Below are 23,923 nucleotides of genomic sequence, written 5' to 3'. Positions count from 1 at the left end.
ACAATCTTGGTGAAAGCATAAGTCACACTCCACTTTGATATTAATGGGAACAGAAACAAATCCATTATGTATGTGCGTTTTATTGGAAAAATGAGGCAGTTACTCTATGAAGCCTTGCTGCATCATGCCAAAACACCTTTGGCAAAGAATTTTCACATTGATGAGAAAAATGTCACTTATTAAGTTCCAAAAAGCTGCAGTGATTTTGAGAAATTGCACTAAATTGCAAAAACTTTCTGATAATGTTGCTTCTAACTGCCTAGTTTTATGAGCCGCAGTCATCTATCACCTCAATTTGAAGTTTCCTCTACAAAGAAAATGACTAGAAATCGCTGCTCTGTCAACTAAGTGAGAGAAATCTACACCAAAATTTTACAATCTGGATGATTTTCTAAACCTTTAACGGCCGCATCAATTCGTTTTCTTTGCTTCCTTTTATCACTACTTCCCTGATGGGTTTGCTGCCTTTGAAATATCACATCAAGAGCTCAGAAAAGTCCTCCTCCCTCAGTAGTCTATAAAACCCAGCGGGGTGGCTGCAGCAGCAGAAGGCCACCGTCACCTCTGGGGAGGCAGGCAAACCCACAATTTATACGACCTCATAATTATTACCCTTAATTGGCGGGGAAAAAAGCTCTACCTACAGACAGGTGCTTATCATTTACAAGCGCATTACAAACATCCCTAGGGAAGTGTTGAATTATCATTACTTATCCCAGATAGGGCAGAGGACAACGAGTCTGCCTACAGCGGGAGCATAAAGTCAGGGCTTGTTTGACGGGCTGAGCAACTGAGAGATACTCAATACACTTTGCAATATAAAGGCCTCTATAACTTCCGCCGGTGTCCTGCATGTGGATCTTGTGGACTTTTAAAGGCAGATAATAAGGCAGTGAAACACTGTGTGAGGGGAAAAGGAGGGCGGGGAGGGGGGAAGGGGGGGGAAGGGGGGAGCTCTGATAAACGTGGTGCTATTAAAAGGTGTACCTTCTCCACGGGGGCTCGACAGGGTGGAGACCTTACTCATTTTTATGTGCACATACGTTATGACAGATACTAATATTTTTAGACGGCAGATACATGTTGTAAGTTGGAAACAGCAGCAATTACAGCCTCACCAGACATTTACAAAGGCGTGCGTACGAACCTCTGGGGTAGACTCCGGGGTCCATGAAGGTCGCCATGCTAAAGTTGGCCAAGACGAAGAGGAAGACCAGGCCATTGTAGAGAGGCACCACGGGAGAGATTACCTTTGTCAACCAGGGGCACCTACAGACACAAAAGAAGAAGCAGAGATTAGGACTCTGTCTGTCAAGTGCGCAGGACTGTATTTAAATCAGTCAGTCAGTCAATAAAATATTTCCACAAGTTTTCTGTTTGTGATGTCTGTAGGTCCATCTAAAAATAATGCCATCATTAATAATAAAATACGCTTCAAAAAGCTGTGTTTTTGGGGGCGTGTCTGTTTGACAGGCGGGTGGTGCAGTCAGGTCACAAATATCGGTAGGCGGGACGTAGTATCGCGGACTGTCCAATCAGATCGAGTCAGATCCGCCGCTCGCTCAAATATGGTCACTTCCTGCTCCAAACCCCTCGGAACTAGCAAGACGGCGCCGGCCAAAATACGAAACTCGAGGCTTCATAACGGCCGCTAACAAACCAACGGGCGACGTCACTGCTGGTTGCCGCTTGGTCAGGTGGCACACATTAAACACCAGCATTTCGACCTCAGGTTTGTTTCTGTGGTTCTAGCCTTAATACAATTCATGTGATTCCCTGACAGTGACATATTCAAACGCCCTCTTTTAAACAAGCACTCATTCTGCTCTCACGAGTACGATAAATTGCTGCAATAATCATAATTGGAAACATACAGAGTGTAAGGTGCCAGAAACTAAAACAACAACAATAAAGCAGCCAGCTTGAATCAATGTTCCTGACAGTGCTGTAATTCCCTGCGAATTACCAGAACAACTGAGTTACTGACACATTAATTAACTGAGGATTTTTTTAATATAAAATTACCTGTTTAGAAAAGTGTTTCATTAAAAAAAGAAAATAATCTCCTATAAAGCTGTCTGGCTGAGGATGTATTGCTCCACGTATGCTACCACTTCTTGCATGGTGTTCAGGTATATCATCTAATTACAGCCCATCAAATTATGCAATTTAAGATTAAGTGATTCGGTTACACTAGTCGTATTCTCTTCAGCTATTTTCTGTATCAACCAGCTATTGGCCAAATCCCGGCTTGTAGCGCCAGCTGACATCTTCAGAAAATAAACTGGTTGAAACCTTCTATGAAAAAGATTATTTATGCAAAAACGAGTGGAACACTGAGAAGCTTTTGTGAGAAAGAAGCTGACAATCTGGTCTCTGACGCAACAGCTACTGATAAATGCTCAATCAACACAACACCATAGTACAAATTATATTTTTAGTACAACTTGTTTTTTTATAGTACAACTTGTTTTTCTATAGTACAACCTGTACTATTTTTATAGTGTGGCGTTCCAGTTTGAAAAGATGTCTCTCCCTTTCTGCTACGTTTTCACATGGTGAGAAATGTCCAGTGTTTCATACTCAATTTGTGGACGGGAACGAGAACACAATACAGGTACTCATGGAGCCGGGCATGTTTCCAAATATTGAGAATGCACTGAAGCACTCAAAACACCAAGGGTAAGTATACAAGTACGCAGTTTGAGACACAACCAAAGAGTTGACAGTCCATCTAGCAGCTCTGTGAGGCGGTGCTTTGAGCTAAAGGCTCAGGAACAACGGATTTTTTGATTATTTTTTTTTTATTTTATACACTTTATTAATCCCCGAGGGGAAATTTCTTCACTACAGCAGGGGGGCTCTCAGGGGGGAGCTGCTGCAGCAGGCTGCCACTAGCGCGGCGCCAGGTAACCTGACCTGAGGTGCATGTTTTTGGATGATGGGAGGAAGCCGGAGAACCCGGAGAGAACCCACGCAAGCACAGGGAGAACATGCAAACTCCGCACAGAAAGGCCCAGGACCGGATTCGAACCCGCAACCTTTTTTTGCTGTGAGGTGACAGTGCTAACCACTGCACCACCGTGCATGTGCACCGTGGATGTTGAAGGTAATTTGTTTTGCAGGTTTTTTGGTCAAATGACACGATACAATTTTTCACCAATGATGGTGCTGGATCAAAAGTCAGAGGATTGTTGCAAGTCATCCTAAATGTGTGTTAAAAAAAAAAAAACTCCAACCCATCCATTAGTGGTTGAGACGTTGAACTCAAAACCAATATGTCAACATTTGGTGGTGCCAAAAGAAGAGTCAGGGGACCAAAGTCACAATTACAGTCTTTTAACTGTGTTAGTACATCTGTGTAGCCAAACTGATGGACCTGCCGACCATCACCAACCAACATCCAAAAAGCCACACTGCAAGTGTGGCTAAAAATAATCTTACCAAACCAGGATGTGCAATTATTTTCATGTCAGGGAAACTCTTATTGCATTAAAAGCTTCCTTCTGAACTGGAGCTCGAGTTAGCTGTGGGCTGTCTGCCATTACATACATCTGATTTAACCCCCGACCCGTCAGGTGAGTCGCTGCAGTTATCAACGGGGAAACTCCTTTAAATTCCACCAACATTTTGCGTCGACGCTGACATTCACCGCTGCTTGCGAGTCATAACTCAGTTGAGGCTGTGAAATATTCAACTGCGGAGCCACCTGCATCCCACCCACGGCCCTGCTCAATCACCTGGACTCAAATGTCAAGACACTGCGCGCATCCTCGCCTGCTACCAGTCTGTTTATGTGCTCTCTCTAGAAATTAAATGCCGTGAGCATGAAGATGTGTTAACGCCTACGATCGGACGAACCGTGACGATCCTGCGGGTCAGAGACTCTGAGAGAATCTATGAATTAATGAAATATCTCACAGGAGTAGGAGGAGGGTGTTTCAGAGAAAGGCCCCACAACACTTTCACTTATGTTTCTCACTTTCCTGACACAGTAACAAATGCACTCGAGCCCGCCTGCACGCATACTAGATACGGACGCCTCAACCTCCAAACATGCCTCGCGGCTCATTCTGACGTCAAAAAGTCAATTTCCTGTACTCATGCCCCGAAATCATCTTCAATCCGTATCTCCTCTCCCGCTCTCCAGTCCTCTTTTGCTTTGTTGAATTATTCAGCACCGTGGCTGTAGAAAGCCACTAACAGAGAATAGAGAGGCGCTAACGGGGACGGGGTGGCCTCTGATGAAACCAGTCAGCGCTGGTCCTCAGCTTTGTGAGGGCGAGTATGAGTTTGATTTATCTTTACGATATCACTGGCAACAATCCCTCAATACGTGTATGGTATCATTTAAAAAAAAAACACTAAACGATTTACCTAAAACAGCTGAACACTGTAGATTTTATCAGGAGGAAATGGTGTATTTTGTTGGGAACTACCTTCAGTGGCAAACTATTACACATTTGGTGTTGAAGTGAGTATTGACAGTAAGATGAGGTATGTGGGACTGACTCAGAAGAAAGAACAGGCCCCAGGTTTCCAAGGATTCAAGGATTAATTTGTCACATACACAATAAATCAGCGTCGAAATGCAACACGGCTGGGCTAAAAGTGCTAAATAACAATTAGAAAAAAAGGAAATATAAAGAATAAACAAGTCTACACTGACCACCAACACCATTCATTTCCCACAAAATCCAGAGACTACTCTGCTAGTATGACTTATATCTATATGCTCTGGCTAAAGTATATATACTAACCCTCATTATCAATGTTGCCAAAATTGTATTGAGCAGCAAAAAATAAATCAATAAATAGGTAATAAACATAATAGAACTTGGTCGTAAAAACAAAGTAGGCAGAATTATAACCACAAGATAAAGTCAAGACTTAAATACGTTAATTAAAATAATACCAGTGGGTATAATAAAACACTGACATACAGACAAGACACCAATAAAATGTGTTAGAACTGTTACAAATTGAGGCGGCGAAGTTTATAGTAGACTTTAAAATTAAATTCCCTGTTAACTTATGAGCAATTAAAGTGCGTTGAAGATGAGGCATTAACACAAAAGACTGTTTTTTATAGTTCAGATTATACACGGGGGACTTAAAGCGCAAGCGAGTCATTTAGAAAAACATTTCTGTGTCACTCACTAAAATTGTTCCAATTTAATTTTGGTGCTGCTTAATCTGAATAGTGGCACCTATTTATTCTTACACGAAGTAACATCAAAGCAATTTTCAGGAGTTGCTATTTACTCAGCGAACTGTATCGAGTGGTTCGTGCTGTGTCATCGCAGCTTTGGCAACAAATAGACGAGGTACCAACGCTTTAGAAATTGATCAAAGAAAAAAAATAGCATCGTCTCACAAAATCCTAATTTAATCGCCTGTCAAAGGAGCACGTCTTTTTGCTCAGTGTGATACAGCCGAGCCAGATAGAAGAGGAAAACAAAAAGTGAGTGTGGCTGACAGCGACCATTATAGGAGTCTGGGAGCCGACCGTGTGGGAGGAAAATGTGACTGAGAGAAAGTCTAATTAAGGACACAGACATTGGTTAATTGTGTAGGAGTAACAAATAACCACACAGTGCTTATCAGCGTTGTTTACAAACCACTTTTACTGCTTGTGTAACCGTGATACTTCGAACTGGGGCAGAAAGGCCTTGGGCTTGTCAAAAAGTTTGGAGCGAGTTTATCAAGCTGAAGGGGCTTCTGCTGCCAAAAAGTGCTGCAATGTAATGAATTTGGTTGTGTCCTAGCTTAAAGTCCCGAGGCCGGCCAAAATCAAAGAAAGTGCTGGATTCTTGGAGATAATTCAAATGCCTGCAAACAGGAGCTGGAGTGGAGTGAAGTCAGCATGTAAAATACCAGCTTGGAGGCCCCTGAACACATCAAAGACACAGCGACAGAAGTGTAAAGAAAACATTCAAGTAAAAGAATACAAAAATTGAATTGCATCTCCTGACTGAGAAGAACGGGGTAAAAACAAGGCATTAAAAGGGTTTAATCCACAACATACCTTACTAACCTTACTCAGATCCATAGGAGGCAGACTGCAAGCAGAGGACACGCCTTCCACTCAGTAGCTTTCACTTTGTCTTCACACATTTGCATTGTTAATGAGTTTAGACTTTTTCCACATCAATTCAAATATGACTAAGGTTAAGGTTAATTTTTTTGGAGCCCGAATTGACCATATTTGGAGGAACTGGGGGGGATCCGACTGAGAACCTGAGTACAGTATACCCCGTTCACCTATACTGGAAAGCAAGCACGCCCACAAACATAGGCTCTCTCTGAGGCCTAATATCTAACTAAATTGTGAGTTTATTTTAAGAAGGACCATCAAAACACTCATTAGAAGTGAATTTAGCACATAACACCATAATGACTTGTGGAAAAAAAAAAAATTTCATGAGAGGAGTTGAGAATTTTTGAATGGGAGTCAGAGCCAGAGGTTTTTTGGAGCAAGGCCCTAGTGGACCTCAGTGGTATTGCACTTTTAGGCACTTCACTTTCTACTTTTATGCAGTCTATGATGACAATGTACCGTCACCTGTTTCACATTTTGGTAAATTTATATAAATGAAAACGGCATGTCATTTTTAAAGATGCACCAAACAATATTTTCATATTAACAATGGAGCGCTTTAGCTTCTTTCAGCTGTTTTGGTTTTACTGGTTTTAGAACCTGCAAAGAAAGTAAACTTTTTTTTTTTTTTAAAGCAGAATAAGAGAAAGGAGAGGAAAGAGAAAGAGGAGAAGGAGCTCGTCAAACTTGTGGATAACCACAACTCTGCTTCTGATATCATCCCTCCAAAACAGAGTGAAATAATTTAATCCTCACAGGCAGACACATACATACACACTTCACCTCCTCCAGTATCAGCTCAGGGACTCAACGATGGGATCTTAGGCTATTTCATAGCTTTCTCAGTCCTCGCAGCAGCAGGGATGTCTCTGGTTGGGTATTAAGATTAGCGAAAACAGCCCAGCTCTCTGGTGATGATAACCCAGCTGTCTGTCAGCAAAAAAAAAAAAAAAAATCCTGGACACAAATCTTGTCTTAAAAAACCCAACTGATTACCAAACACCCTTAAAAAAAAAAAACCGCAGGCTCCGCTCTGGTGATTAAACAAAATCTTGGTGGAATACTTTGAAATGAACTCTCTTATCCAACAGCTGTGGAAAACCAGTGGAAGGAGGGAAAAGCACATACAGTAATTAGGTGCTTGATGAGGAACTTAAAGCTGTTTAAAGTGAAAGTACTGGTCCGTGAGCACAATTAAAGATCTAAATAGTGCTGTAATAATTGTTCACATCTACCACGACACACTGAGCATCCCACAGCTATCAGATCTGCCTGTCCTTCATTTGCCTGCTTTTTGGATCGGAGCAGAAAACACAGCCCTGCCGCCTGCCTTTGAAGTAGCTCTTATCTGTTCTTATAGTGGCATTGGGGTGTGTGTGTGTGTGTGTGTGTGTGTGTGTGTGTGTGTGTGTGTGTGTGTGTGTGTGTGTGTGTGTGTGTGTGTGTGTGAGTGAGTGAGTGAGTGAGTGAGTGAGTGGTGTGGTGGACCGAGTCTAAACAACCATCAAAGAGAAAATGTAGTCAATCCAGACATTGAAAGGTAGCACTTTTCTTTTTCTAACATGAAATATTTTTCAAGATGGCAGTCTGTGAATAAAGGAGATGGATTGATGTGCACAGGAAGTGTCTGATTCATTCAGGTGTCCAATGCCGGTGGACTGCTCGGTGACTTTCATGCCCGTCAGCTGACCTAAAAATTGTAATTGACTGCAAATCCACTAATTGTTTGTGTGCTTATTGAATACTCAACACTTTTGAATCTGTTATTGAATCAATTTCTTTTTACATCCACTCTAGAAAATCAATATCATGTATGACAATTAAAGGGCTACTCCAGTGATTTAATAGATGATCTAAGGGAGAAATCTTGAGGAGGTCAAATTCATAATTAAGTTTTGTGTTAGACATGTTAACAGAAAGATTTGAGCAAAAATAAATAAATAAAGCAGAAAAATTCAGACTTTTAGTTCCTAATTAGGATAAATAACAACAAAAAAAGGCTGGTTCCTACATTTCCCATAATGCAACCAACAGTAAAATTTCATTGGTGAACATTTTTCAAAGTCAGCCCCCTCAGTTCATGCTACAGGGTTGGTGTTAGATTGGATGAGCCAAACGCTCTAAACTGTTTGCAGCTGTCAATCAACCAACCCTAACCCTTAATCCTGACTATAACATTTACCCACCCAGAAGATAACACGTGTCAACTACAAGCTGAGATAAACCTGGTGACTTCATCAGTTTTGTATTTTTCTTTCTCCGACTTGACAAACTTCCTACAGAGAAGACATTAAACAGCCGTTTCCACAGGCTGAGCAGAGCAGGATGACCTTCTTGTGTAAAATCTGTGTTGTTCCTTTTATTTTGCTGACTTCCAGTGCTTTAACTTCTCATCCTGCTGCAGTGATGCAGAAATGTACTCCAGAATGAGATAAGTAAAATCATCAATACCGCCATGTAAAACTACTCCATCACAAATAAATGTGCAGAAAAATGTACTTTAAGTTTCAAAGTAAGATGTTTTTATTGACAGTTTAACTACTTTAGGTACAGTTAGTCAAGTGGTTCCTATTCAAGGATCTGAAGATCAATCTCAGAAGGTGTAAAATAATTATTGAGGTAGAAATTAAACTATTTTCTGTTAGGCATAAAAAAAGAATATTTAATAATATTAATAATTCATAATTCCCACTCTTTGAACCTCAAACACTTACTCAATTCCATCAGTCTGAGAAATTTAGAGGAAACATCTCCACGGTGGAAATATATATATATATATATATATATATATATATATATATATATATATATGTATGTATGTATATAAAACAACATAACAAATGTTAAATTGTGTCAAAGGGGGGAAAACTAGCAATAACAATATATTTAAATTCAATTTATAAAGTTTCACAAGTCAAAGATTTGCAAAGCACCAGTTTAAATTTTATAAATACATTCAGGAATGATACTAAACACTGCACTGCACATGACTAATTATCTGGATCGTGAGTAAAGCCGTATCAGACAGCACTTACATGGCAGGAATGACACCTGTAACACGAGACGCCGCCGGACGACTGTGAACACTTACAGTAATGTATTCATCTCATGGTGAGAACGCCATCCCATTGATTAGTTCATTAAGTCTGAACCCAGTGGGACACACATGGCAGGTCTGTTCTCCTACAGACCGCCCGCTGAGACTCAGTGATCCAGAATCTGTTACAAGGATTGTGTCGGTTCACCCTCCAGGAAGGAGATTTTCATTATGATTGAAAAATAAATAAATGGGAGGGAGGGGGGAGGGGATTTAGAGTCTATAAGGAAATTAGGTTGCGAGCTTGATTTAAGTCTTTATCTACAAATCTTACAAAGAAATATTTTTCTCAGTTTATCTCCCGAGGTCTATGATTTCCACAGTCCATCCAAGAAATGTAACCCCCATCTAGGCCCCAGATTCTTCCCCACTTTCCAATTTCTGTCAGACTTACTGCGCACAGCGTTAGTATACGGCAGCATCACTCACCCCCGACTCCCTTGGGACCTGCCAATCTCCAACGCAAACACATCCCCGCAAGCATTCACACACGTGGCATTTAGTATTCCACACACAGCGGCGGCAGCCCCTGTTGCCAGTGCAGGTGATGTTTGCTGCAGGCGGGGAACCTTAAGTAAGTGCTGTCTGGCGGGTCAGGCGAGAAGCAGAGCTTCACAGATTGAATGGGTATCATGAAATCCAGTTCCTCCAGCCCTGAGTTATTTGTTAGTTTTCTTACCCGCAAACCACAAAGCAACACAAGTTTTAGAATTAGGTTTAGTCATCCTCCGGTATAAAATGTCAGAAAATACATAAATAGCAAAATAATGGACATCACAAGTTCCCACAGGCCAAACTGACATTTTCGTTTGTCAAACCTGCCGGTCTCAGTTCAACAGAATTTACATCTGTTCTTTCTCCCACTGAAAAACAACACAACCTATAAATATGCAATTATTTCTAACTGCTGCACGATGAAGTCCGCTCTCTGTGTTTGTATGCTGGAGGCTTACTGGACCACGACTGGCCTTCACTCTAGCTGTGATGTCACAAATCCTGTTTGCAGATACGTGTATAAACTGAGATTTCAGGTGAGCACGGAAAAACATCAGAAGCTGAATGTAAAAAAAAAAAAGGCCTTCTCGTGTGTTTTTTTTTTTAAATGATTAGGATGCATAAACAGACTTGCAAATTAATACTAATTAAGAGATTAGGAAAACACGACATCAAGCCGCACTTCAGTTCTGTTGTCTGAGTTTGCCTTCACTCTACCACAACAGAGCAGAGGAGGAACCTGTGCAGCTGTAGGGAAGTTTCTCAGAGCTCGGTGTCATTTGCATTTTTATAATTGCATAAGGGGTCCATTTGAAATGAAATGAAATGCTTTGCCCTCACTTGCTGCCCTTTTCATATTTACATATTCATAACCCGCATTTTTATTGTCTGTAGAAAGATGAGAGCAGGAAGGCTATCCTGTAAAAAAGGTTTTTTTTTTTTTTTTTTTTAAATTTCCCTCAGCCACAAATGGAGTTTAACCAGTAGCAAATGACATCACGATATAAATAAGCACAGTGAGCAGTGATACTATTACATATGCTGCCTGGCTGCCTGCCTACCTATGAGGCTCGGGTTTAAAAGAACCGCTTTATTTACAGTGCTATATAATGTTCCCTTGAGCTCAAGAAATTCTGTAAAAATTTGAACTGACATCCATTTTCAATAAAAGATTATAACATGGTTAAAACAAAAATTCATTCATATTCCCTGTAGAGTTTTTTGAATGTGGGTAAGCATTTTGTGGGAGCAGATGGCTCTCACTTGGTGATAAATGAAATATTTTTATATGAAGGGAGGAATGTGCCAGCATGCATGCTTACAACCGTGTGTATTAGGGTAGTGTGTTCTCCTCACCTTTCTTTCCCTCATCCTCCTGCTCACTGTAATATTAAGAGAAATACACACATACTTTTTCATTCTGCCCGTGTATTTTCCGGATAAGGACTCAACTAAACTACAAATCTGTCTCACAGGGACGCATCAAATCGCCCGCTGTGATAATCCCATAAAACAAATGTCGATCACTTTTCCTGATGAAAATCAGTTTGCACTGACATGTGTCACTTAAACTGGCACAACAAACACACCAGTGTGCATGCGTTCACAGCCACAGCGTGCTGTGTGGGCAATATGGTGAATTCCCAGAGAAGGGATGACACATGTGTTGTCTGTTTTTCAGGCACCCCGTGGGAAACTGGAATCCAGCTCAGTGCCATGGGTCAGTTGGAATGAATGAGGCTTACGGGGGCCAAAGACACTGAGGCTTAACTGGACAAGTGCAGTAAATATTTGTGGGTATTTAGACCACAGTAACCAAGGCAGTCATGTCTGCCAACGCAACTGTTGCCTGTGTGTGTGTGTGTGCGTGTGTGTGTGTGCGTGCTAAGCTCTGCCCGTTTGAAATGTGCATCTGCGTTACACCCAATCTGGATATTGGCTTTTGTGGGAAGCTGAGTGGGAGGATTCAGTTAACATGGACACTCCTGCCTCAAACAACCGCTGAGGCTGCTTCACTCAGTTGCTAGGCTGATATGTATGGAGAGATGCATCCCCGAAGAAGTTGTGTCACATTCCTAGCCACTCTTATTCTAAGCCCCGAGCGCCACGGCCCGCATTTGTGGCCACTGTCAAGAGCTGCAGGAGTTACGACTCAAACAGGCGACGCACCGAGTCGTCCGGTCTGGTTTGCAGACGGTTTCCAGATGACTGGGTGGTAGACATCAGTGTTGTGGAGTTAACACAACAAAGACAATCTGTTGCGTTTATGTGTGGGAAACAACTAACATTTGTAATATTGATCATGTTTGCAGTAAAAGCCCGGTCACACCAGAAAGAGGTACAATGAAATTTGTCTGATGTTGTCTCCAGAATCCATTCAATTTATTAATATGTGTTGGTCTTGAAAATGTACACACGACTCACCAGACTAAGCAAACCTACATATTTTCTTCCAAGTGGAAATCCACAGTATCATATTTTATTCAAATAATCTGATTTTTACCCACAATTATTCTCCATTTTAAATGCTGTTGTGAAGCTATCTGGCTAAAAATGCTGAAAAAAATTAACTTTATACTAAACATAAGCTTGTAATGGCATGTGCAACTTAATAAAACATTTTTAACATCAAAACAATGACCAAAGCAACATAATATTTAGCAAATTCCATTTGTTAATGAAAACGATGCAGCTGAAGCCTCGAGAAAAAGATAGGAAGGGGCCTTGACTTAAGATCATTCTTATATGCTACTGTTCAGGGATGGTTTTCAATTATCCTAACAACCATTTAAATAGCAAAGTAATCAGACTCAATTGATGTCTTAGGCCCGTGCCTCTTCTCAAGGTGAGCCCTGGCATAAACATAAATACATCCATGCAAAAGACCAAAAAAAAAAAATCCAAATCTTTGTCAAAACTTGCTATTTTCATTGTGCAGGTTGCCAACACGGAGGTTGTTGTTTCCTGTTGCAATAGGGGTTTTCAAACCAGTAACACAACCGAAGGGGAGGAGAAATGCCGACTGAAATAGTCAAACTACAGCCAAAGCAGAGGGTAGCGATGCCAAGTCCCCTCCACCAGCAACCGGCTGAATCAGCAAATCTAAGAAGAAGCGAGGAGGAGGAGGAGGAGGAGGAGGAGGAGGAGGAGGAGATAAGAAGAACCGAGCTGAAACCTGAGGAGTAACTCCAGAAATACAGCAGACGGTACAGAGACATGCAGAAAGATAAATAGACAGAGAGCAACACACACACAGAGGCAGAAGGTAAAAGTTAGATCACCTAGAAGCCCTGACAGAGTTTCAAGTTGTTGACCTTAATATCTATACCTCATTGCATCCATACCCCCTCCCCCCCCCACCCGCCCCCCCGACCCCACCCTCTGCGACATAATTATGACTGTTATGGCTATTTATCTGCGAGCACCATCTGCAAGCCGCTCCATCCACACCAGTGAGGTCAGTCCAATTCTCTTTTCACTTCCTGCAGGAAGCCAAGGTTGAGCCGAGAGAGGACAAGCACACACACGCACGCACACACACACACTCACACACACGCTCACGCACGCACACACACACACACACACACACACACACACACACACACACACACACACACACACCGCTCTCCAGAGAACAGAGTAGGCCTCTCTGTCTGCAGCAGATACCGTGTGGAGATGTTGGAGGGTTTAACCACGAATAGAGTCCAAGTGAAAGCCACCGATACGCAGTGACGCCAGGTTTGAACTTTCACAAACAAAGGCAATATCTTGTGTGTTTTTGAAGGCCAGAACTGCTGCCGACTCGAGCTGAGGCGAACTCATCGGACGTGTGAATGCGAACAGCACAGAGCTGTCGGAGAACACATGGCAAGTAAAATTTACTGGGATAAATTAAGATTAAACACACGCGTTCACGCCATGCTACGAACAGTCATGTTGATTCTCTGCCGGCTGTGTTGGCAGTTACTGGAGGATCAGCTGCTTGCCCGCCTTCTGTTCAGGTCTTGGTAATATTTAGAGCTCAACACTCACCCACCTTTACAAAAAAAAACCACTGATTATATGGGACAGGCAAACACCGTAAATTTCACAACTCTACCATTTTCCTTGTGCTAATCCACTTAATTACATACAAAAAAAACCACAAATAACCCACAGATTGTGGAGCACAATGCCACTATAAATAAACTTATGACAAAAATATTCATATACAGAAAATGATCATGGTCATGCTAAACTGCTGATGCAGCCGGTGTGAAGCCGCAGCAAATTCTGCTTGTATTTGAAATCCGAATGCTTGTGTGCGCCCGCAGAGCTCATCAGCCTAATGAGCTGTTCATCAATCAGTTTAATGTACACACACAGGGGCACCGGCTGGTACAAAGGTTGGCAGAGATGGATGCCACAAGACTGGACTGGTAATGAAACAAAGGGGAGATGTTCACTCGTGTACCTCCTCCCTTACAGCCAAGGCCTCGTTCAAAGTAATAAAAAAAAAACAAAAAAAAAACATAAAACCTCATGTAGCTGTATCACAGAAGGGTTGTAAAGTCAGATAATTGAATAAATATTGTCTGATAAACAACAATAGCTGCCTTGATAACATTGGCTAACACTAGCCACCATATAAGCTAAGAAGAGACACCAAACAAGAGCGCTTTAAACTGAACAAAGATGTGTTTTATTCCTTATTAATACTAGGTTGTTTTTTTTTCCTACAACACACCCTACCCATTGTTTTTTGTGAATTATCGTGCCTTGAGTTGAATATGTGTTTAAGCTGGACAGCTTCTGCTCCAACTATATTTTATCCCTTGGCTCATCGAGAACCTTGTAGATGAAAGAGAGAATTTTTTTTTTTTTTTTTTTTTTTCAGTTCATTAGCAGAGGGAGAGGTTTAAACATCAGCCGACATCCAGCTTCGTGGTGAACTAAGATGACATCATTAGCTTGTTCTTTCCAATTCAGAACAATTCTCTCACACAGGCCTGAAATACCCTTCTTTCAGCTCCAACATGTGCTCAGTCATCCCCATCTCCAGGCTTAACACCTGGGGCTGTTAAAGCAATCCTGACCTACCGATCATCTCCAACAGATTTGACGTCATGGTAAAAAGTCATCACAGGACTTTCCATAAAGACAATACCCAGCCACAGTTGGAATATGAAATTCTTAATCCTAAACTATTGTCCATATAATGCTGTACTTTCGAATTCAATACAGCCGCTAACGGATGTGGAAGGAGATTGAATCCACAATCAGATTGAATATATATTTAGTACAAAATACCATCTTGCACTGTAAAGGAGGACGGGACAGTGTTGCTGCACAATACTGAGAAATAATTTCCCTCAATAATACACATGATATTAAAGTTAGAACATAAAAGGACATCTTTTGTTTTTTACATGGGGGCTTAAAATATCTCAGCAAACGTGAATACTTAAAATATGCGACTTTGGTTTAAATAAAATAAGAGAAGCAGCACCCGACTGTATGTATAAGGTTTCTGTAACAGAAGACGCCTTTGTTCAGGAAGCTGGGTGAACTTCTGCCTCGCAGGATTTTCAAAGTGTAGAGTTATTCTTTTCATTTACATTACAGTGCATGCGTCCCACGTGCAGTTTATGGCCTCCAATATCTGAAGGGAGGTTTCTGCGGTGGGCTCCATAACAGCCTTGCCTTCGTGGCTGCCCACATGCCTGGATGTATTATGACAGACCAGGCCCGGGACCAGACGTACTCACTCACCACTGATGTCCAGATGTGCTTCCCTGTGGGCCTTGATTTAATGCCTTCCTACCATTACGGGTCAAAAATAGCCAGAGACGCCTGGGTTCGTTTTATTGTGAGTTGGAGCCTTTGTGAACATATTTTGACAGCAAGAGTAATTTAACATTTAGAGAAATATCCATAATAATTTTCTTGCAGAGAATTAGAAGAAAATATTGATGCAACTGTCTGTCTGTTAGAAATTAAGCTTAGCTTAATGACTAAAAGCAGGGAGAAACAGCTACATTAGCTCTGCATTTCATAACATAATCTGCCAACCATTCCCTTTAAAGCTCACGAATTAACATATCATTAATCAGTAAAAGAAATGTAACATGTAAAACACAGTTTCCTTTAGCTTCAGTCTTTATGCTAAGCTAAGCGAAGCATCTCCTGGTACTGGATAGATACTGTATGAAAGAGGTTTTGAGCTTCAGATCAAATTCTTGTAAAAAAAAAAACCCCAAAAAACAAGGAATCTTAAATTGTTTGTTAAAAGCCACAAATCCCATATAATCCTTTACTATCTGCTGCAAACACTGTCCCTTAATCTTGTACGGTATGGTACTAATCAATATTTGTGCTATAAAGCAAACCCGGCCAATCGGTATGTAAAGTAAAATCTAGTTAAGACTCAGTAAAACCTGCCGATCAGTTTTTTTCTTTGCAGTGAATATATGTCAAAATTAATGTGCTAATGAATCATTGATGTCGAAATACAAGAAGCAGCTTGAAAGTCACTCCAGTGAAAATGTAAATTGAGTCATAACCAAGCTCCAGAGGTTTAAATGGGAGAATTGCATTTAATTAAATCATCTGTGGATTTGAGGAAGTTTTCAAGGCAAAAAAAAAAAATTCCATCAAGGGACCTTTCAAAAGAATCGACTTGCACGGATTTAACATGAATTAACCCCATTGCCCATGTGGCTTTGTGTCTGCACTGCATTGGTGTGTGTGTGTGTGTGTGTGTGTGTGTGTCTGTGTGTGTGTGTGTGTGTGTGTGTGTGTGTGTGTGTGTGTGTGTGTGTGTGTGTGTGTGTGTGTGTGTGTGTGTGACAAACAGCCCAAAGTGAAGAATTTGCAGGAGGACAAAATGTCCTTCACTTCAAGCTCAAACCTGCTGCCGTCCCCCTCCCTTCCTCCCTTCGTCAGTTGTTCTTCTTCATCCATCATGTGTCCCAGAGCTGAGGCAGGTGCTTTCACTAAACCTCCCTGAAGAGTGCCCCCCCCCCCCCACCCCCCCACACTCCCTCTTTCTCCTTCTCCCTCTCCCTCCAACCTTCTCTTCCTCCTCCTTCATCTCTGTCTCCACGCCTCCCACTCTCTCTGCTCTGAATGAAGGGAACTCATCAGCGGCCACTTCACATCTGCAGGAATCTTAATTGTATATTGTCAAACGGGGGATTTTTGTATCCAGCAAAGGAGGGCGATCTAGATCAGATGGAGGCCCGGAGGGAGGCTCAGCCTGCACACACGCACGAATGCACGCGCATAAATGAACGTCCGTGATGCACTGAACATAACATAGATGCACATGCAAACACACAGAAGCAGGAACACTTATTCGGTAGGGGCTCAGAGCTGGAAAAAAGCGCAACGGGAACCCTCTGAAGATATGGAGTATGGCAGCTCGGTGATATCATAGTTCCCCGTCTCCTGCTCTGTTTGGACAGCTACAGGGATGAAATGTGACTATCTGCCGGTTCTTTTGCAACTGTTCTAAAAGCACACATAAACACGATCTGCTGGGTCTGCACTCATAAGTACGCAATCATGACACGTCTGTGAGGGCCCGGGCTCCACGTCCTGCATGCTGCACAGGGAACAATGAGTCCCATTGATTTACCGCGCCGCAACAAGACAACACAATGATTCCTTTTAGTAACAGAGGCTGGCAGCACTGGGCAGAATCCCACCAGTATTCTCTGGGAACTTGGGAACAAAGACAAGGGCAGACAGAGGCTGGGAGGGTCAATAAACTGGGTTGACTGTTCTTGAATGCGAGCTCTGTACGCACAGTAGGTTACAGCATAGAGCGGCATGACAGCACATACATGACTGGGCGCATTCACGCCGAACAGTTGTGTCATTGATATTACTCCAGTGTTAGCGTTTAACGGGGAGCGTCAATATGTTCTTTCACATCAAGTGCCAATTCACACGCCACGGTGCAGTGGGCCTCGCTTAGTTGGCAAACCGGCTGCCGGCGGACAGATGTAAATATAGAGCGCTGATGTTAAACCAGTTACAGCGTCCGGGCTCCACCTATCAAAAATACGAGCTCCTCCTGTGATGGAGACTCAATGGAGCATCCATTCTTTCCAAGGGAGCATTTATAAACCTGCTGACTTGAAATATAATAGGGATGGATGGCAACGAGAGGAGCTCGGGCTAAAAGTGTACCCTATGGCGACGTAAACAGCCAATAACAACGGGTTATTCTATGTATAGGTGGTGAGGGGATTATTAAAGGGTGGAGTTGGTGAGGAAAGGAGAGCGTTGAAGAGCCATAATGTAAATCTGCTGGGTTCTGATGGCATGACACCAATATCAAAGAGATAAAACGGACCACTCACAGCTTGTACTGGCAACCATAACTAGATATTACAGGTCTGACCCATTATGGATTTCTCCACTAGCCTAGGCAGTGTGCATTGAACTCCATGAGGTAAATAGTAGACAGAGAGTTTGAAGGAAAGTGTGTTTTTATCTTTTATAAAAAAAACAAAAAAAACAATCATAACAAAAGTGTAATTAATTGATTAAATAAGGCCTTGCTTGCCCAAGTAGGTAAGCTAACCAAACTATCTTAGAATTATACAATGATCTGAATAAAACCATCACGCTCTGAGAGAAGAGATAGAAAACTATCCCTACACTGCAACACTAACCTTGTACACGGATCATTAGCCGGAGAGAGGCCTCCGGGGACATGTACTATAGCTGCAGCAGTGTTTTCAGCCCATTATCACGCCAAATCGTGTCACCCGTCATTCCTTAGGTGTGAAAAGTACATGCAAATATCAAGAGGATTGATGAAGGAGGCCATTGCGACAGAGGTCATTTGACAAACTTGGGACTCACAAAAGTCCCAAGTTTGGAGGAAAGCTGGAGGTACCTGGATGTATCAAATAAAGGACTTTCACCCCGGAAACGAGGGCTGAGGATACTGTGAAAGTAACGTGGAATTATTTTGCCTGACCATGTTGTTCTTGTGCCTAACCTTCACCCTTTCCTAGACTTAACCAAGTGTTTTTTGGTGCCTTAACCTAAGGCTCCTTATTTTGCACACCAAGGCACGGCAAAGCCAACTAACTGAGTTAATGTTAGATTAATTAGCAAGCAGGCTACAGCTGATAAACTCTCCAGTCACAGTTGACATTTAAGACAGAAAAATAGTCACCAGTCAGAAATGAGAAGCCCTCCGTTTGAATATTGTTTGCAATTCAATTTCAATTTCGCCGTGGTAATAAGATAACACATTTTAAGACCTTACATACACATGTTTAGCTGTGAGCTCAGTCTGTGTTGACTGAAACTGATTTACAGCAATTTTGACCGAAGAAAATGAAAAGCATGGTCTTGTGACTTCCGTGAAAGGCCAAACCAAGATTTACAGTCTCATCTAGCTTTACTCACACACCAGAGGATCATGTGAGCATCATATGAAAAGGCAGGAGTTATCTCCTAAAGTGCCTGCTGCTGGCCTACTTCCCTTATTAAGGGGATTCCTCTGGATGGCTCTCCCTCGACGCTCGGGTCGCACCATCTGCTCCGGCTGCACTCGGGAGTTTATTATGGCGCTGACAGCCCTGCGAATTGTGACCCCTAATGAAATTGTGGAGCAATATGTAAGGTCTGATCCGCTTAGGGAGTTGTTGAGGTCTTTCTCCCTGTAGCCGTGGCAGGCAAGAGCTGGTAGAGCAGCAGGAGCCGAGCCGGAGCCATATGCGGGAATAAACGCTGATGTCAGGTCACTGCTGATTCAATAAAGGGGACTCCAGGGATTCTCCGCGAGGCGTTTACAATAACAACATATTCATATTAAGGGTGTGGGATTTCATTCCTCAATTGTTAAGTGATTCCTGGCTGTATCTTTTGTTGAAAGCTTGAACGCAGTGATGGGGAGTAGCAGGTTCGCATCATGCTGGGATGAAGATGGATGGCCTTTATGATAAATGTAGTTTGCTCTTTCACTGTATCCACTCCTGTTACTCTGAGAGTTTGAGCCCCGGAGAAGATGATATGGATAACGATTTGTTTGCGAGTGCACTGCCATGCAGAGCAACACAGAAACCGACATGGATTGTTTCTCCTTTTGTTCCTCTCCTGCAGTTGCTTTGCAGCTTCGACATGAGCCGTGTTTTTATTCTGCGTGATGTTGTAACTGGTCGTTTCACAGGACGCTAAATGAGAGAAACTGATAAAAGCCTGTGTTTACTTAGACCACAATTTAGCACAACTAGCTGTGTTTTGTGTTTTATGTGTTTGAAAAGACAGATTCTGTCTATAAATACACATGCTGATCCAATTATAGGTGGAGTACAGTCATCTGTGATTTAGTCTATTTGAAGCCAGCCAAAAAAACATCCCCTTGAGTCGGCTGGGTGGAGCCAGTTGATATTCTGAAAACAATTAAAGCTGGATATATAAAGGTACAGTGAAAATTCCATATTCTCAAGGAATTTGATTTACAAACGCAGTTGGTGTTCTTTGAACCTACAAGTACGGTAAGGTAATAAGAGATAATAAACAAGTGTTGTTCCAAAAGCATTTAAATGACTATATTTCAGTGTAATTCAATACCTGCTACATGCTGCTAAAATTACAAAAGTAAAACTCTTAAAGTGCTCTAAAAGCAGCTGTGAGGTCACACTCCCTCACTCTACTTTGTAGCGGTCATACGTGTCTACAAACTGTATGTACTGTCCGTGCTGTGAATCCGCACGCATCCCTGGAGAGATAGGTGCGCCGTCCAGCTGCAAGGCTGAGTGCACATGTGCATCCTCTTATCAGGTCTCTGAAGGAAGTTTTCTGAAGCCTGGATTTGGTTTTCTTCCACTTGCCGTCATCTTTTCCAAATAATAGGGAAAACAGAAAATCCCTATATGCGGCTAAAAGGGAACGAGGCCTTAAAGGTGCTGAGGTAAGGAAGCCATCGTGGGGGGAAGGTGGAAGTTGAAAATCACTTCCGAGCCGAACAATTCAAGACGGAATGAAACACTTAAACACTTAAATGCCTTATTAAAGGAATCATTTGCCATTTTGAGAAATATTATTATTCACTTTCTTCCTGGCAATGGCCAAGAAATAGTCCGGCACACAATCCTCTGCAAGATCTATATTTTTAGACCTGAGTTTGTACTGATTAACAACTGAAACTTTCACATCTCTATACAGAAACAGCAGCATTTGGCACCATTGTCACCTGTTGTGATTTGTGATCTGCACTGACCAGCCCCTATAAATCCATCTACATCCCACAATTTAACATGTATTCATCCACGTTGAGCATCCTTTTTCCGTCTCGTAATTTAGCGCCATTATGCACACATTTGCATATGGGAGCTGACCAAGTAGTTCTGTTGTTAACTAATGATCAGTGATTGTTTTACTCTGGAGCATTTTCATGGGTTAGCCCCAGCTGGCCGAGGCATCGGCACCTGCAGCAGCAACCTGGTGTCGAGCCAGTTAGCCAGTTTCTTACACACCACGAAGCCCAAATGAGAGCACCAAGACTCTGCTTCACACTCAGGCAGCCATTAGGACCCAGGGCGTGCGTGATAGACAAACATCCCCACTGAACCAAAATAGAGCTCTGCATCCTACTAATCCCAGATGAACAGGTGCTTCTATTTAAAGGACCAAATCCTTTCCAATCCACCCTTTGGAATCCCAACACTCGTTCTCCTCTCCCACTCTTCGCTGCATGTGTTTTCCCTTTATCCCCCCCCCCCCCACTCCTCCTCCCCTTTCTGCCTTTCCTGAATGATGACCAGAGAAACAAAAGTATTCAGGCCTGAATGAGCTGTGGAAATCTGCATGAGGAAAACCACTTAAGAAACCACAGCTTTCACCACCCTTCCCTCTGAGAGAGAGTGGTTGACCGTGCATGCTATTTTAAATACAGTGGGGAATTGACACTTGTCATTCAACTCATTATAAAGATTTTTTTTTAAACTGCAAGTCAGTAAAATCCAAAAATGATTACTAACATTAACAGGCCACACTCGTAAATGCTTGGAGGCCCTTGAATTTACACAGGTGGTTCAAAAAACATGAATACAGGCACCAGCTGAAGAGCAGCATTTATCAATATTTTTTTACAAGGATTGTGCAAATATTTTCGTAAGGATTGTTTTAGCACCTTTCAGCAATTTTTGTTTTGTTTTCTGGCCTGCATCTTTAATAATCCCACTTCTCTAATTTGACTTGTTTCCAGCTTCAACGGGCAACTGTTTTTACCTACAATTTGAATGAACATAGTGGAGCACTCAACAGCTAAATAACTAAATAATTTCCAATCAGGAATTAGTGGATCAAAACAGAGCTAAAAGGAGATTGAATACCAGATTTACATTCTTCTGATGACCATAAACTTGACTCCAGATAAATACTCATGTTGTTCTGTGCCTCCTGGGTGTCTAAATAAGCAGCAGCTTGCTAACACGTTCATTTTAACAGCTTTGAAAAGTGATAATAAGTCAGAGTTGTGCTTATAGCAGCTTCAATGCTCCCGAGAGGTCGAAGAAAAATCACATCATACAGTATTGAATCAGGCTTAAGATGAATTCACTGCAAATGTTAAAAATAGGAAATAAAGACGGCAATGCAAGTGAGAAAAATTGCATATGGTGGTAACTTTAACATATAGGAAGAATTATGATATATAACATAAACAACATCTGGACTTTTAGACCAATAGTCAAGAGGAAGTAAGGAGCATCAGAAAATGACTTTTCAGCTGAGTTACATTACATTTCATTTAGCTGATGCTTTTATCCAAAGCGACTTACAACACACTGATGGTACACCATCGGGAGCAATTTTAGGGTTGGGTGTCTTGCTCAAGGATGCTTGGGCATGTGGACAGGAGGAGCTGGGGATTGAACCACCAACCTTCTGATTAGTGTGCAACCCACCCTACCGACTGAGCCACAGCCTCCCAGCTGCTTTAATGAAGTCGAGGATATAGTCAGAATGGGCTGTGATTGTATCACCTCTATCTGCTCCATCAGCACTTCTACTTCTATTGTGCAAAGTTTCGTCGTTAACAATTGGGGCAGGAAAGAGTGACTTTTTGTTTATTTCCGGAAAGAGTAGGTGCAAGGGCAAAAAGAATTGCAGAATAGGGTTGGCGTAGAAGAAAAGGAGGAGGAGAAAGAAGGGGAAAGAGGGAAGTAGGGGGGGCAACAAGCTTTACTTTAGACTTTTCTCTGTTGTCTTTGACCTCAAGGCTTCTTGAGAGGCCGACAGGCCCGTCAGGCAGTGCAACACCTGGTGGACATTGAGTGATGGCACAATATGCTGCGAGTCTGGCTTTGACAGCAGCTACAAGATGGATGGATCTCACCCTCTCCGAGTGCAGGATCGTCATGGCAAAAGCTTAATATGGCGAACCAAAGCGCTCACAAAAGCAGCAGAGTTTGAGCTCTGCTAATTATAATTTTCCCCCTGGGCCAGAAACCAATTTGTCTAATTTTCAATACCACAGAGTTTCCCCTATCACGCTGGCAGAAAGGATCAGGGCACTGTTTGAAAAGCTGTAATGAAAACAATTTCTCATAAGAACCGGTGGGGTCCGGATTCAGCCTTGACAAATGCAGAAAAAGTAATTCCTCCACTCCGATCACTATAAATGGGTGGAGGAGCCACGGAACAAGCAGACATAAATTCTATTGTAGCAGCCAAAATGTGTAATGTTGTTAAAAGGGAATAAGGTTGACAGGGCCTGTCAACCTTATTCCCCTTAGGGGCAAGTCTATGGAACCAGCTATTCACACAAGCACAATCACGGCCTTTCTAAACATGAATTTGGTACGGCCGGTGACGTCTTGGCTTTTGTCATTGACTCAATGTGACATGCATGAGTTGCAACAACTCGGTGACATACAAAAAGAAGGAAAAGGCCGGGGGTGTCAAAGTGTAGGACAGTGTTCCTGGCTTTCTTAGAAGCCCTTTTATTTTTGATCCACTACCCACGGCCTGACCATGAGTTCACCATGAAAAACAGACCGGTAAACTGAGATGACTTAGAATTAACCGACACCGGATTTTGAAGATGGACAATTTGTTTTTTTTTGCTGAAGACACTAATGGCTGTTATTTTGATCTTATATTGATGTTTTCTTAGTGTTTCTTCTTTATTTTCCACCAAAACTTACTCCTATTTTTTTTTTATTTTCCCACAAATTAATTTTAAATTTAGTCATACTGGAAAAAGCTCTGAAAATGAACCA

The 23,923-nt window shown here is 42.1% G+C and overlaps 1 protein-coding gene across 1 annotated transcript in view; it reads right to left on the bottom strand.

Moving 5' to 3' along the window:
- The window catches only part of zdhhc8b (zinc finger DHHC-type palmitoyltransferase 8b), a 63,687-nt gene that overhangs the window by 12,079 nt on the left and 27,685 nt on the right, over positions 1-23,923 (bottom strand). Inside the window, exon 2 of the mRNA XM_069177999.1 lies at positions 1,148-1,269. Within this exon, the coding sequence (XP_069034100.1) occupies positions 1,148-1,269 (122 nt within the window). The remainder of the gene's footprint in view (positions 1-1,147; positions 1,270-23,923) is intronic.

This window comes from Embiotoca jacksoni, unplaced genomic scaffold (genome assembly GCF_022577435.1).
Source record: "Embiotoca jacksoni isolate LCO1_2020_lvr unplaced genomic scaffold, fEmbJac1.0.p SCAF_8, whole genome shotgun sequence".
In the NCBI taxonomy this organism is placed as follows: Eukaryota; Metazoa; Chordata; class Actinopteri; family Embiotocidae; genus Embiotoca; species Embiotoca jacksoni.
Note: the sequence above shows the minus strand (reverse complement) of the source record. Positions and strands in the feature narration are given on the sequence as shown.